This window comes from Crocuta crocuta, unplaced genomic scaffold (genome assembly GCF_008692635.1).
Source record: "Crocuta crocuta isolate KB4526 unplaced genomic scaffold, BGI_CrCroc_1.0 scaffold427, whole genome shotgun sequence".
Lineage (NCBI taxonomy): Eukaryota > Metazoa > Chordata > Mammalia > Carnivora > Hyaenidae > Crocuta > Crocuta crocuta.
Window position 1 is genome coordinate 2,613,609 of NW_027533273.1, and position 16,032 is coordinate 2,629,640.

A 16,032-nucleotide genomic window follows, 5' to 3' on the forward strand; every position below is an offset into this window, starting at 1 on the left:
ATTAGCTTATCTCCTAAACGGTGCCCTAGGACAGGCTGCAATAGGCTAACTGCATCAGCTGCAATGACCTAACTCCAAGGGCAATAATAATGTTCACCATGCATGTAACATGCTCTCACAAATCCTTCCTTGCTAAAGAGAACACATGACCATGACCTGACTTTGAAATCACCACCTCCCAATTGCCATAACCCTTCTTAATTCTTTATTCTCGCATCTCACATGCAAGCCTGAGTCCAATGTGTTCTTTGTTATGTTCAGTGAACCTGAGAAAAGGTCATCTTCAGGTGGCTGCAAAGGGGAGGGGCAACCACACAGGGAGAAAGTAGGCCACAGGTCCCCTGGGTCTTAACAAAGCAAACAGATTCACGTTTCAGATGCTACTTCTAGGATGAAAATCTCTGGATTAAAATTATTCTGATAATTTTGGAAAATGGGAATTCTCCACTCTGAGCATCCAAATGAACTGATGTTTCACTCATGTGACCTTTCATTTCCAGAAGAGGACTTCACCTCATCATCAAGATATGCAGACTTCAACTATAAATTTATTTTTAGCATGACCACTGTTAAATATGGGATTTTCCTCCATAGCCCTCAGCTAATTAGTAATGAGGATAGAGGTGGTAAACAGATAGCAGCAGTAAGAAATGGCAAAAGTGGGAAATGAAAAGTAGAGAAACAGAAAAATGCCAATACCTACTGCTGGAGTCAGTTAGGACACCATTTTTTTAGGTGTCCGTTTAACACCTCCTAAAATTATCACCGCTATTGGCAACAATGACACGGTGTGAGCCAGAGAAAGTGAGATTTCATTCTGGGGCCTGCACTTAAGAAGCTGATTAAGTATGAAAGAGAGCTTAAAATCCTTTCCCTTAAAAAAAAAAAAAAAAAAAAAAAAAAAAAAAAAAAAGCTGACTTTTTTCTTTACAACGTTTCGTGTTTAAATAATTAAGACTTAATTTTCTGGAAAACGTATCTGCATGAAAGAGCTCACTCCTCATCAGTAATCAAGGGGACCCTATGCAGCACCAAGCGGAGCGAACTGTGTTTAGCGGCTGCCCATCCAGAGTCCACGCTAAGTACTTTACCAAATGGTTTCCAGTGATACTTTGTGTTGAACATTTTTTTCCTCAAGAACATTTCTAAGGCTTTTCACAAAATACTCACATGGCCTTTCAATTCCAATTAAACAAACAAACAAAACCCCAGTTACTCCTAAGGGAAAGACTCCACAGCACACACTGCTACAGCTAAGAGCCCTGGGAAATCATAACCCAAAATACATGGCCATCTAGCTTCTTTTCCCATTTGTCTTCCGTGGTATTCTGGAAAGCAGAGGTGAGGCATGAATACTCACGGAACATGGTATAAAACTGCTGTGGGTTCAGATTCCATTTTCCCCAGGGTGTCTTGTGGCCTTTAGACTGGGCATAGTTAGCATGGTTGAACTCTGGCTCAGTGCCGAATGAGTCCAGGACTCGGAGCATGCACCTGAAAGGCAAAAGCAATGTGGATAAAACTATAATCTTGACCCCGAAGTTACAAAGGCAAAAGTTCTAACACCTCCTTCAGGGACCTCCAAAAATGGACAAATACTTTTTAATTTTTTCTAATGTTTATGTTTGAGAGAGAGAGAGAGAGAACATGTGTGCAAGTGGGGGGGGGCAGGTAGAGAGAGAGACGTGGGGGGGGGGGGGGTAGTGGGGACAGAGCCTCCACAATGACATCAGAGAGCCCCATGTGCGGCTGGAACTCACAAACCATGAGGTCATGACCCACGCTGAAGTTGGAAGCTTAACTGACTGAGCCACCTGGGTGTCCTGACAAATACATTTAATCAGAAACACTATTGGGGTGGGGGGTAGTGAGAGACTTTAGAATATATATACCAAACATCACCATGTGTGACTTCTGAGCCTGAACCATCACACGCAGATCCAATCTACTTTAGGTTAGCGGACTAGTCACAGAAGATTGCTCAAATACCAGCAAAATAAAAAGTCCCATGAGAGCTGGCACTGTAGACCGCGATGGCCCCTGCTGTACCCAGAGCTAGGGCTGAGCAGACGGTGGTGCCTAATGAAGAGTTGTTGAACAAACAGAGAATTATCATTTTTAGAGGTGGCTTTGGTCTGAATGTTTGCATCCCACCTCCCAAATTCTTATGCTGAAATCCTAATCCCCAGAGGTGATGTAATGGTAGGTGGGGCTCTGGGGTGACTAGGTCATGAAGATAGAGCCCTAGGAATGGGATCAGTGCTCTTAAAAAGAGATCCCTAAGACTTCCCCTGTCCCTCCCAGCAGGTGAGGACACAGCAAGAAATCTCAGACATGGAGGGAGGAGAGCCTCACTCAACTATGCCAGCACCCCGATCTTGGACTTGAGCTTCCAGAACCATAAGCAATGAATGCTGTTTTTAAGCCACCCAGACTGGGGCATTTTGTTACGACAGTCCAGATGGACAGAGACGGAGGTTTTCGTCTCCTGAAAGCACATGGCGTACCTTATCTCTTTCAACAGACATTTATCATTTTCATCAATTAATAAGAATATTTAGTTTTAGGTAGAGTTTAGAATCTCACTCAATAGGCAGTGTTGATTTTTATTTATTTAACAGTAACGCACATTACCGTTTTCTTCCAGAGCCTGAAGAAGTGAAATTGAAGATGTTTCATTGGCTCTTTCAACAAAGTGTTCCAATCCGGTCAGCCCAGTCTGCTGTACCACTTATTTTTGTATGATCTTTAAGTTAAATTTTTTTTAAAAGCATTATTTTGTGACATGAAAATTAGATGAAATTCAAATTTCAGTGCTCAAAAATGAAGTTTTATTTGAACATAGCCACACCTAATTGTTTACTTATGGTCCATGACTGCTTTCACTAAGTAACAGTTAACTTCAGTAGTTGCCACAGAGCCCATATGGCCAACAAAGCCTAAAATATTTACTCCATGGCCCTTTATGAAAAGAGCCTGCCGATCACTGCTTTAGAGTCCTCAAAGAATGACCAATTCCAAGAAAGGAACTGATGCTAAAATAGAATTTATTGAATTTGCTTATATTTATTTCATTACTGAGTCTCAAAACATTAATGTAAACGTAGCATGTGCCTGGCCAATAAAAATAGTTCTGTTTTCTGTGGTCATATATCAGCAATACTTCTGGATGGCTCTTTATGAACCAATAAGCATAAAAGCAAATAAATATTAAAGCCCACATTTTAGAATAAGATAATGGTGAATTCTAAGTATCAGATTCAGTTTCTTTCTTCCTTTTCCCACTATTATGAAGGCATTCTTTCAACTCTGTTTTCTTTTACATCATTGTGCAATTCAAAAAAATAAAAAAATAAAATAAAATGCAAACATCAGATTGTATTTTCCAGAAAAATCAAGAGTAGATTGCTACTTTAGTGTGAGGATTTTCTCATCAGAGAGCACCACCGTTTGTTTAGACACGGAAGGGAAGAAAAGAGGCAGAAAGAAATACAAGCCGACCATACAAAAAGTTTCCTTATTTTGGATTCCTGTGTGGCTATCAAGGAACATGCTACCATATACTGACAGTTTTCACATTATTACCAAGAACACATCATCAGCCTGGCAGCCAAGAGGTGGACAGAAATGGGAGCCCACAGTACAGGAAAAAGAAAGTGAGGGACCCAAGGAACTGACCAGGGTGCGTTTCACCTGCTCTCTGAATAGCTTGGGAACTTCCTGGACTCTTAATAAATGATTCCCAATATTTAACTTATATATTTTTTTAATATAAAAACTTACAATAAAAATGTTTATGTTAAAAGAAAAAAGGATGCCTAGGTGGCTCAGTTGGTTAAGCATCCAACTCTTGATTTCAGCTCCGATCATGATCTTACGGTTCATGAGATCAAGCCCTGCATTGAGCTCTGCACTGACATCATGGAGCCTGCTTGGGATTCATTCTCTGCCCCTGCCCCAGGCTCAATCACATATGCTGTCTCTCTCAAAATAAACTTTAAAAAACTTATATAAAAATCTCTTTTTAAAAAATTCCTATATTAACTCTTTAACTTGTATTTTTAAAGAAGATACAGAAGCCACTGGTTGAAGCCAGTGCATTTTCTTCTGCGAAAGATGGCATCGTTCAGAAAATGGCAGGGACAATGGTCCTCCTTGTAAAGATGGCTGCAGAAGAGGAGGAACAGGGACACACATGGATGGCGGGGGCGGGGGTTGCTCGGCTCCTGTTGAGGGCCAGGGCTGGGACTCAAAGATTACAGCACTCTGTGTAGCCACAGCAGGGAGGAAACGGGCCACCCTTGTCATGAGAAACTTGTATCTTCAAGGCTCTGGCTACTTCCACTCATTTGCAATCTGCTCTAGCAGGATATATTCCTCCCTAGCTTTGGCTTGTTATTTTATTTCTAACTTTGAGTTTTATTGGTTTTATTTTGAATTTGGATAATTAAGAAAAACCCTGATGAGTAAAGAGGCCTGGTAGGAGCCTAATGCCTGCAAGCCCAGAGGCAGACACAGTGCTCTGTGATGCTTGGCTTATTCCCAGCAGAAAGCTGTAGAATGAATGATTGAGTGTCTGAGAAAATGGTAATTCTACATCCTTATACTTAAGCTTTGGTTTGGGAATCGTCTATTTTTTAAGCTGACCTGGGTTTGGTTTATAAACCAGAGGCAGGGGACTGACCTCTATGTACGGCAGAGAAGCTTTAACGTTACAGTTTTCTTTTCTCGATCACATTCTACAGCTGTGTGTTTGGAACTGGGTCTGTGTTGTTAATGTTTATGTAGTTCCTCTAACGTCTTTTGTGTGTTTGAACCATCAGGAACAGACTGATGACTTCAAAAGGTATTTGCCTTGTTGCCCGAGGCAGCTGGCCTCCTTCTAACAGGAATCGCTGCAGTAATGCCAAATGACTTCTGGCATGTTCTCTTTGCTGTGGGCCACACTGCTATAAGATGGACGTGCACAACTTGTTTGCCAGGACCTACTTTCTTATTTGGAGTTTGACATAAAATATGGTATATCTTGGGGTGCCTGCTGGCTCAGTCAGTTGAGCGTCCAACTCTTGATTTCAGCTCAGGTCATGATCCCAGCATCATGGGATTGAGCCTCACTGGGCTCTGCACTCAGCATAGAGCCTGCTTGGGATTCTTTCTCTCTCTCCCTCTGCCCCTCTCCCCCATTCATTCTTTCTCTAAAATAAAACCAACAAAAAACCACGGTGTATCTTTCACTATCTGCGTTTCACTTTCCTGTGTGTCCTCAATGCTCGGCTAAGAAATCATATGAAGCAAAATGAGTATGAGTTTTGCAATCCCTAGCGATACACTAATTGCATGTAGGCACTGCAAACAGGTGTAACTGAATTTCCAGGGTCCCCATATAAATCAGACAGAATTTACAAATATTTTCTTCCAAGATTGACAGGACTCAAGGTTTTGCTCCTACATGAAGGATCAGATTTAATGGATTTAATGGAATTCATTTAATGGAATTCATACCATCTCCCATCCACAAAGATGAACCCAAAGAGTCTTAAGAATGTCTGATCTTCAAAAGGGAAAGAAATGTGCAAGCAACTTTCTAGAGAACGTGCTTGGTCTTTTGATGAAATCTTACCTTCATCACACCGCCAAGACTGTAGGGCCAAAGTCCTAACAGACCTCCTGCCAGCTAGTGTCACTAACATAGGTAATTTATTAAAGAAAGGGAGGATAAATATTACACCCTTCCATGAAACCCCTCTGAGACGGTCTCTTTTCATCCAACAAGCTTCAAATACCAATCAGTAGTAACCATTTTAATAATGAACCCATCCTTTTTAATTGACCCAAACACTGCCACTGAGGGCACTTTTCCATCCCAACAGCCCTTCCTAATGGTAAGGATATGTGAGTCTAGAGATGCCAGTGAGGCCTTGTTCCTTTTGCGCATCTACCAGATGCCTGCCATTTGCTAAATGCCAGAGAACAAGGGCTCTGCTTTCCTTTCTTTCTTTCTTTTTTAAGACTGTAGCTAAAAAGGGGGAAAAATGATTGTTTACTTACATGGCTTATTAACCAAAAAGAAAGATGGTTATTTCCACATAACTGAGAACAAATGTGACAGCTTGAGATATATGAAGAAGGTTTCAAGGAAAAAACCAAAAAGAACAGGAAAAAAGGGGTGCAGAAGGTAGAGTGTTATTATCCTGGCCCAAACCAAGATTTTGCTTTTGCTTTCTCATGAAACTATATCCAAAACAAAATGAAAAATACACAATCTCTTCTCAGTGAATCCCTTTCCTCTGTCCCTGAGTATTTCGCCGCCCAGTGAGAAAAATGATAGCGACTGACAAGAAAATTCTAGACAATGGGTGTTTAGTATGTTTTGGAGAAGATTCCTAACATTTTGACTTTCTGTTTCCTTTGAATTTCTAAAGGGCTTGAAATCTTACATAAGCTTGAGGATTCAAGTTAATAAATAATATTAAACTATAAACTAACTTGAAACAGACCTAGTTCAAGGATTCAGTTAAGGATTAACTGTTAAGGATTCAGTTACTGGTTAAGTTAGAAGAACACATCAAAACATCTCTTTACCCAGTAGCAACAAAAAAGAAACACATGGAAGAATTTCTAAGTCACGCTAATTGAAAGATTTTCCAAATGGGTTTTTAGGAATTTGGCTTAAATCGACATTCACTATCAGTTAGTCAAATGGTAGTAACGCAATATGTTTTACCCAGATATAGGTACCACTGACACCATTCAATAAAAGATGATCTTTATTACATTTATTGGAAACTTTTAGAGACCGTAAATAAAAGCCAGTACGAGATGTAGTTAAGTGGAAGGTACCAAAAACAAACAAACAAACAAACAAACCCATACTTCTCTTCTTTAAAAATTATTATGAAATTCAAACTGGATACTTTGCCTGAAGGCTGAAACTTAGAGTTACTCTCATTTTGTTAAAAATGCATGTACGTGCTAGAAGACTTGCTGGAGGTATCGTAGCATCAAACTAAACCTTTTTTAGAAAGATTGGAAGAAAATGGAAAATTGATCAACCTCATTACATAATTCACTGTTATTTAGAGCCATGCTTGTATACGATGTAAAATCATTTCAAACAGAAAATCATGACCCCAAACCCGCACTGCAGAGAACAATGGGTTCTTCGCTGAAATGAAAAAGATGTGCACTCACGTCATGCTCAGCAGGGGTCTTGTCCTAAAAAGTGTAAGACCCCAGCATTCAGACAACGTAGTCACAGCTTTTTCAAAAATGACAACTGATGAGGGAAGGGGGAAGAGAAATGAGTCACTCTCTAAACCAGAGGAGCACAAGAAGTGACATTGTCCACAATTTTATCCCAATTGTTACTTAAACAAACGAGACTGGCGTAGGCACCCCAAGAGAGGTAAGCTGAGCATCAAGGAAGGTAGAGAGGAGGTTGGACACTCACTTCCTGTTCTTAAAAGAAATCCATGAAAAGAATGAATAGCCTTTGAAAGTAAAAAGTCACTGTGGAAAATCTGAATTTCAATTAGGAATGAGAGACCCCACGCCACATTATCCAAAAGACAGTATTTGATAAGTTTGTTCTGTCTGTAACCATATTACCCTTGTTAAAACACAACACAACACAACACAACACAACACCTTTATACACTTTAGAAGAGCATGTAGCACTTACTGGTAGTGAACCCAGGAAGGCCCAAGAGTTTTCTTGAATTGAGCGAGTCCCACGATATCAATATAAATGAGCTCAACAATTCTGTCTCCTACAGTTGGGCAGCCAGACCGGTTTCCTACAACCTTCTTCATTATTCTAGGAAAAGGGCACAAGAGAGGAAAAATAGAAAAAAACAATTTATTTCAAGATAACTACACTTAACAAGGTTAATACCCAGATTTGCATCCTAAAAATCTTGTCAGGGAGGATGGCATAGCCTGTCTCAATCTGCTGCCTAATTCTGCCCACCCAGCACAGCCTATCCATAGCCCGGATTCTGACTGTGGAAAAAGCAAATAGTGACACGCACGGGCGCACACACACACACAAACACACACACACTTTGAAACTAAGGAAGAGCTGGGACTGAATCTGTTCCTACTATCTAGATCCACTAGTAGCTGTGAGAGTTCAGACACGTCACTGACCTCTCTGGTCCTTCCTCCTCATCAAAAACAAATCAACAAACAAAAATACCCCACCTACCAGAAAACAGGATTTGTTACAGAAAAGATAGTTGAGATAGCAACCTGTCAGGGATTCTTTGGGTGCTTACATGAGGCATTAATAGAAAGTGCCTAATGTATACCAGATACACCCTGAGTCGTGACTATTGCTTCCCCCACAGAACCTGGTCTCATTACTCCAGCCCATACTGCCCTCCTCAATGTCCATTTCTAGCCGCTATAATATAAACTTCTATACTGTCTTCTACTGTTTCCTTATTTTTTTCTGGGTCAAATTTTTCCATCCAACTAGACTGTATTACATACCCGGCACCATGGTTGATAGTTTCTCACTACCCTTCCTTCCATCCACCCATCTCCTCACCCATCCACACAAACCTACCCTTGCATTCAGAGAGCACCCACATACCCGACTGTACGCCAACTTCCCACGCGGGGGTAAAAAGTGCTAACCAGCCCACACTGCCATTCGCCCAGAAATCAGTCCTCAGCGGTGCTTGTTATCCCTGCCCACGCCCCATAACCGCCCTTCACCAAATCATGGCCGTCCTACTTCACGGCGGGGTTCTGTTCTTGCAGCTCCACACTGACACTGCTTCGGGCACCCCCCTCTCCTCTCATCTGGCCTTTTGACCGTATGAGGTTGTCTGTTTCTTCCCAGGAATGTGAAAATGATTCTGTACACAGCCAGGTAGTGAATCCTTCAGTCTTTGCAGACCACACATTCTCTGCCTCACCTACGCAACTCGGCCCTTGTAGAATAAGAGCAGAATTAGGCAATACATAAACAATCAGTGTGGCTGTGTTCCCACTGAAGTTTATTAACAAAAGCAGGCAGAGAACTTCATGTGGCGCACTGAGCCAGAGCTTGTAGACTCCTGGTCTACCTGGTCTCTTAGGGGTTCCCAAACGTGTCTGCACATTTGTATCATCTGGAAACATCAAGATACTCTTGACGGTGTCCTATCCCCTAAGATTGTGATTTAATTAGCCTGGGATACAGTTTGGGCTCTGGGAGTCTCTTAACATCCCCATGTGATTCTCATGTGCAGGCATGTTCAGGAACCACTGCTCTGTGTTGCTCCCATAATTATCTTCTTAAATAAGACATATCCAGCCATCACCAGTGCTTAAAGACCTCTATAGACTTCTGGACCAATAAATTAAGTCTCTGCCTGGTAGGCCCTTAATATGCCTTTTTTGATCTCCCTAGGAAGCACTTGTCCCTAGGGATCCCACGTTCTCCATTTATTTACCCACTCACTCATTCATTCACTCACCCCATCACTCATCTGCTCAACAAATAGTCACAAGGACCCATTGGGTGCCAGGCACTATTCTAGGTGCCACATACACCACGGTGAGCAATATTCAGTTTCTGTACCCCCTTGGCTTACATTCTAGCATCCGTGCCTCAATCAGTACGAACCACAGTGCAATTAGTGTAATTATTATGCAATGTATTAGCTGTAATTACCAAAGATTGGCATTTCCTTGAACACATGCTGGTCATCTGTGTCTATCCCATAGCAAGAACCAGTGCTCAGAGAGGACTGCAGAATGCTGAATGTATGAGTGCATCTACTTCATGGTCATGTACACAATGTGCTTTAAAGTTTTTTAAATGTTTTATTTATTTCTGAGAGAGAGAGACACAGCATGAGCAGGGGAGGGTCAGAGAGAGAGGGAGATACAGAATCTGAAGCAGGCTCCAGGCTCTGAGCTAGCTGTCAGCACAAAGCCGGATGCAGGGCTCAAACCCTGAACAGTGAGATCATGACCTGAGCCGAAGTTGGACGCTTAACCAACTGAACCACCCAGGCGGCCCCACACAATGTGTTTTAAAGCAAGCAGGAGGCAGCATGCCAAAGGGACAGGGTGTTGTTTAGGGGTCAGAAGACCTCAGGTTTATCTAGATCTGGAAGGAGCAATGTAGTACAGTGGTCAAGAGCACAGACACAGGATAAAACTCAAATCCTAGCTCTCTCACGTTTTCCACATGACCTTGAACAACTCCGTTTCCTCACCCTGGAAGTGCAGAAAGCAATAGCACTTACTTCCAAAAGTATGCGCTAAGGATGAGTAAGATAGAATATGTGAAATGCTCACTATCTGATGTACAGTAGGTGCCTGACAAATGTTAGCTGTTACTAGTCATCATCAACACTCTGTTGTCGTCATTGTTGACACTGCTGTCACTAACGCCCGTATCATGGTTTTAGCATATGGAACTCATTTAAAACATGACACTTTATATTATCTTGCTGATATTATTGCCTTCACCTCAACACTGCCGCTTATCAAGTGTGTGGACTTTGGACCTATCACAAGCTGCATCTCCGGGCATCAGTATCCTGGACAATAAAGTAGAGGCAGGGTGGGGCGTATTTCATTTCAAGGTATTTCGTAGTATTTCGTGTGGAACATTTGACACACTCCAACACAATCACTTGGCTGCTGGGTACAAAGTCTCCATAGGCAGTTACCCAAAAGGAGCAAAGGAGCTCTAAGCATTCCTGCCTAGCCAGCTGTGGCAATCTATAAAGAGATTAGGAGAGGGCTAGAGCCCGAAATAGATTTCAGTGAAACAGAAAAGCCAGGTAGAGTGAACAGATTCAGACTGGAAAGTTGGCTTTACTGAAAAAAAGAACTGGAGCAGAGCTTTCAAGAAAATCATTCTATCCAAATTAAATTATAAAAAAGGAGTCTGCTCTGTTTGAAGATTGAGACAGCTTGAAGTTGAGTAGGGAATGGTATGAATTTCAGCAAGAGACAGAGAATTAGGAAAGTCAATAATGTTTTGTGTTGCACATGGTGGAAGCACCTGTAATAGCAAAGAATAAGCTCCTTAGTTTGAATTTTCTGGCATTCATTTATGAAGCCTCTAGAGCCTGCAGCTACAATGAAAACATATTATCCTTTTCACAGTGTATGTATTTAGCTCCTGAAAATAATCTTCTTATCTCCTGTTTAGTGAATTATCACTTTCATTTTCCTCCACAAGAAATTACACACTAATAGAGGGCTTTAAGAGTTTACAATTTCTTTTTTGTATTCTGATTTTAAAATTGAAAAGTAATCTCCTTACTCCTTGAGCTCAGCCAGTGAAGCTGAAATCCTAATGTCATGGCCCAGTAAGTACAGAGATGTAATTAAATCACTCCACTGAACTAATTCACCAAGAGGGCCACCGCTGAAAGCTGTCTCTGCTATCTTAAATCCAGATTCCTTAGTCAGGAGTCCCAGGTGAACAAGGACCTGAAAAAAAAAAAAAAATAAAGGAGAGGCATATATTGATTCCCACTGAACCGAGTACAAACTCCATAGTAACACACCAAAAGCAATCAACCAATTCTAAAGTAACGCTTACGTTCTAATGAAATCTCAATGTGGCATAAGATTTTTCTAGAAAGTACCCAAAAAATGGAAGGAAATAAAGTCACTACTGCCCTTGCTATGGCTATGAGCACGAGATATGGACAGTTTTTAAAAAGCAGGATATATTTGGAAAATGAGAATTAATGGAGAGTAAGCCAGAACAATAAAATCTCGTTTTAACAATATTGGTGTTTATTTCCCTCCCACAGTTGGGATATTTTTAAGATTTTAACATAAAAAAATTCAAACATATCCCAAATCAGAAATGACAATGCAGTCAGTTCCAATGTACTCATCACATAAATTTCACAGTTATTAGCTCACGGCAAATCTTATTTAAGGTATACCCTTTATTTTCTCCCAACCCCTATAGCTTATGGTGAGGCAAATCCTAGAGATGATAGCCTTCCATCTGCAAATATTTCAATTTGTATCTCTAAAAGGAAAAAAAACCCTTCCGTCCAAAACATAACTGTAACATCACTATCACCCCTAAAATAGTTATGGATTCCTTAAGATCATTCATTCTCCAGCTAATGTTTACACTTGCTCAACTGTTCCTTTTTTTTTTTTTTTCTCTTCTGCAGTTGTCTGAGTCAGAAGTGAAATAAAGTAGATAAACTGTTAAGTGTCTCATTTATTTCTTAGGTTTCTTAAACTCCATCCTTTGGGAGTGGGGAGAGTTGCAATTTATTTGTCAGAGGGACTGAAGGTATTTTCAGTAGAGTCTCTCACACTTTGGATTTTGCTGATTATATGCCAGAATCTTCCATCCCTTATATTTATAGTAAATTAGTATTTAGGTCTGCAGGCCTGATCAAATTCATATTTCATATTTTTGGAAATACTACTGCAGAGGTGGTGCTGCGTACTTCCGTCAGTGGGGACACTGCATATCTCTGGTGATATTACCAGCTACTGATCGCTAATTAGATGCATTAATCCATAAGGAGTTGCAAAATGGTAATATTCTATCATTCCTTCTGCACTATTACCAATTTGCTCTTTAGCAGACTCCAATGACCACCAGTCCAGTTTTTTCAAAGTATCATTATCAAATCATGGATAGAAGTATACTTGATGTGTTTCAATAAACCGTAGTTATAATCCTTATGGATTACCACACTGTTCCCTCTTGCCAGTGGGAGGCTGTTTAACTTGGCTTCTAAGTTCTTCTGATATAGTTCTAGTAGGCTTGGAGAGTTACTTTGCCCTTTGGTATGACAGGTGTTCTAAGCTTATCCCGTATAATCTGTCTCAGACCTTCACCAACGATTTTTCCAAGAACCTCTTAATGCCATCTAGCAGAGATGGTATCTAAGATGAAGGTCTGGAGCTTACGGGACGACTCTGGTTGATCGCTGTCTATAGCCCTTTTTGGTGGATGTAGCTGGAAATTTATCTCTCATCCAAGATAAAACAAATCATAAATTCAAACGGGTACTTCCCATTCAAACTCAGGATTATAGGATCTTTTCATAACATTATCCATCTTACACATATCATTTCCTCTCTCCCACACTGAAAATCTCACTTCTCAAGGACACTAACATAAGTACTTCGCTTTATTCTAATATGCACAAGGGATTCAGAATGAAGATATCTACACCACTACCTACTACATGATTAGTAAAACTTCTCTTAAAATCTTTTGCGGTTGTTTAGTCCTTTGTGATATCCCATCAGAAATGCTGAACTGACTGTGCTCTAATCACTAAGAATAGTCTTTCCCTGTGTGTTTACTGCAAAACTGAATAGGTTTCAGTTCATATTTTATTTTCCTTGTGATTTTTAGGTACTGTTTTTTTTTTTTTGTAGTGAAATTTTGTTTTACCTTATGTAAAATGCTTTTAGTACCAAATCTACAAAGTAAGATACATTTAGATAAGTCTAGTTTCTACACCTGCTGCCACCATGCTACTCCCTCTTTTCCCATATTTGGCCCTTTTTATTGTGGTACAATATATGATAACATAAAATTTAACATTTTAACCAAGTTTAAGTGTCCAGGTGAGTGGCATTAGATACACCCACAGTGCTGCACAACCAACACCATTATCCATCTCCTTTATTTTTAATTTCATGGTTTATCCTTCTATTTTTAACAATATGAGGAAGCACAAATGTATATTATATATAGCTTATGTGTATATATGTAAAAAACTTTAGGTACACTTGTAGGTATACAGATATATAAAATTCTCTATTCCTTTTAAAAACAATGTTCACTGTTCTCCACCTAATATTTATTCATCTAACAATGTATCCTAGAGATTATGGCATAGGATTATATAAAAATACTCTATTTCTAACAGCCCACCTGGAATTTTGACCTCATACTCTTCTACAGAGGACTATTTGGTACCTGAACATTTGGACCTGCTGTCACATAAACTCAAAGGATCTAAGCTAAATGGAACCACTAAACTATGACTTGGGGTTCTGCAAGTTCATCTGTATTTCCTTTTTCTGAGGATCTCAAAGGAGTCAAATTAGGGATACCAAAGTCATTCTTAATTAATTTTTATGTGCGGATACTAAATATTGTTTAATTTGCTCTGCTGCTGGTCATCTGAACAGTTTATCTAAAGCCAACCAAGGCCACTGAACCCATAACTAACAGGGTATAAAATCTTTCAGGCTCAGGGTTATTCCAGAGGTTTTCGAAGCAAATCCTCATCAACTTCAAACAAATTGCCTCTAGTTTAATTGATAGCATCTCTCTCTCTGGAACGTAAGCACAGGTACCAACCCAACGTAGCAGTAGCAGAACGCACCAGGTGCCCAAACCCCAGAACTGACAAGTACCCCAAAAAGGAGACTGCCATTACGATCGAATAGCCAGCGCTCCAAGGCTGTATTTGGGTAAAGCCAAGGTTACGTTTCCTGATGCCACAGGGAGAGACAGTCAGGAAGGGTCAAAGGGAAATCTTACAGGCAGATACTCTGCTTGGCTTTACCCAAGAAACATGTGTGCCAGTCCCTGCTAGGCAGGATTATTTTAACTGGGGAAAGGAAAGCCCCAAAATGGCTATACAATAGACTGAGCAGATTCACCCCGAGGGAATATCACTGGAGACATGACATTTCTCTTAGTCTTGTTTCCAAGCAAAATCGGATTTTAAAAGAAAACTGGCATCTAACTGAACTGAATTAATCAGAAGCTCACTTTCTTCCGCTTTCTCTTTTCAAGATTCTGCTTTTCTGCCAGGGACTTGATTGCTTGGATCCAAGCATCAGCCATTCGCCAGATCCGGAGTCTCATCCACCGGAATTCTTCATGCTTTTTCATCATGCTGTAGAGAATATTAAAATCTGTGCGGATTTCCGCCTAGAAACAGAAATTTAATAAAAAAATGAGCAGAAGATAAAAAGTCAGAAAGCATAATAGTTGTCATGATGTGACATTTGAAAACTTGAAAGAGATAGTCAATTAAATACAGGGCTTCAAAAGTGAGGCTTGTCTGCTGCACAGCTTTACTTTCAGGCCCCAAGATGACAAATTAAAGTAAAGGCCCCTGACTGCTGCCCTGCTGTAAGGGACATCATTAAAAAATTGGAAAATGAGAAAGGCACCAGAGTCATTGCAAAGCCCTGAGTTATATCAAGATGAATTTTTTTTTTTTTTTTTTTTTACAATGAGTATGCTTGCTGTACCTTCAAATTCTCTGCACCCGAATTTATTGCCGCTTGGATCTACTGAGAGGTGGCAGACTCCAGTAAAAAGTAAAGTCAATTCTTAAAGAGGCTTGTTGGCATTATGGTGAGTGCCGAAAAGCCTTCTTGTGTCCACAAAGTTAAGTAGGGAAATAAATGCTCATTTACAGTTTTGTCCCAGTCCCAAACCAACAAAAGTTCCTTTTTTTCTAAGGACTTTAACAGTTAAGAATACCATTTTCCTACCACAGCTAAATAAGATTTAAAATTCAGGACTGAATAATTTAAAAGCCAGGAAGAACATTTTTCTAACATAGCTGGATACAACCAGTGACTGAAAAAAACAGAAAAATAGTAACGCCTGTATTTGTTTCAGGTAATATCTAGAACACGCTGACTCCATCTCTCAGCGGTCACCACCCTTCGTTCTCAAAACTCACATGATCCCTCCTGGAGCCAACCATCTCCCAAGACTCTCATGGTCTACAGCATGGGTCAGCAAACTGTGGCCTGGGGCCAGATCTTCATCCTCCTTGCGGGCCCGTTTAGGTAACAAAGTTCCCCGGAACACGGCCACGCCTGTTCATTTACATCCTGTCTATGCTGCCCTCTGTGCTCCAGATCAGAATCGAGCGGTTCCAACAGAGACCTTACAGCCTGATAAGATGGAAATATTTACTATCTGGTCTTTTACAGAAAAAGTCCGCTGATCCCTGGTCTAACGGAATAAAGACTTAAGCTTTTAGGGCAGCACAGAAAACCTTTCACAGTCACTACTGATCTTTTCGATATCATCTTCCCTTGTCCACT

General features: G+C 40.5%; 1 protein-coding gene across 8 annotated transcripts in view; it reads right to left on the reverse strand.

Moving 5' to 3' along the window:
• MGAT5 (alpha-1,6-mannosylglycoprotein 6-beta-N-acetylglucosaminyltransferase) overlaps positions 1-16,032 on the reverse strand; it is a 327,080-nt gene that overhangs the window by 99,936 nt on the left and 211,112 nt on the right. For all 8 annotated transcript variants that reach the window (XM_077747860.1, XM_077747857.1, XM_077747859.1 and 5 more), the window contains 4 exons: positions 14,735-14,896; positions 11,276-11,445; positions 7,682-7,816; positions 1,361-1,494 (listed from right to left, as the gene is read on the reverse strand). In XM_077747860.1, coding sequence (XP_077603986.1) covers positions 1,361-1,494; positions 7,682-7,816; positions 11,276-11,445; positions 14,735-14,896 — 601 coding nt within the window. The remainder of the gene's footprint in view (positions 1-1,360; positions 1,495-7,681; positions 7,817-11,275; positions 11,446-14,734; positions 14,897-16,032) is intronic.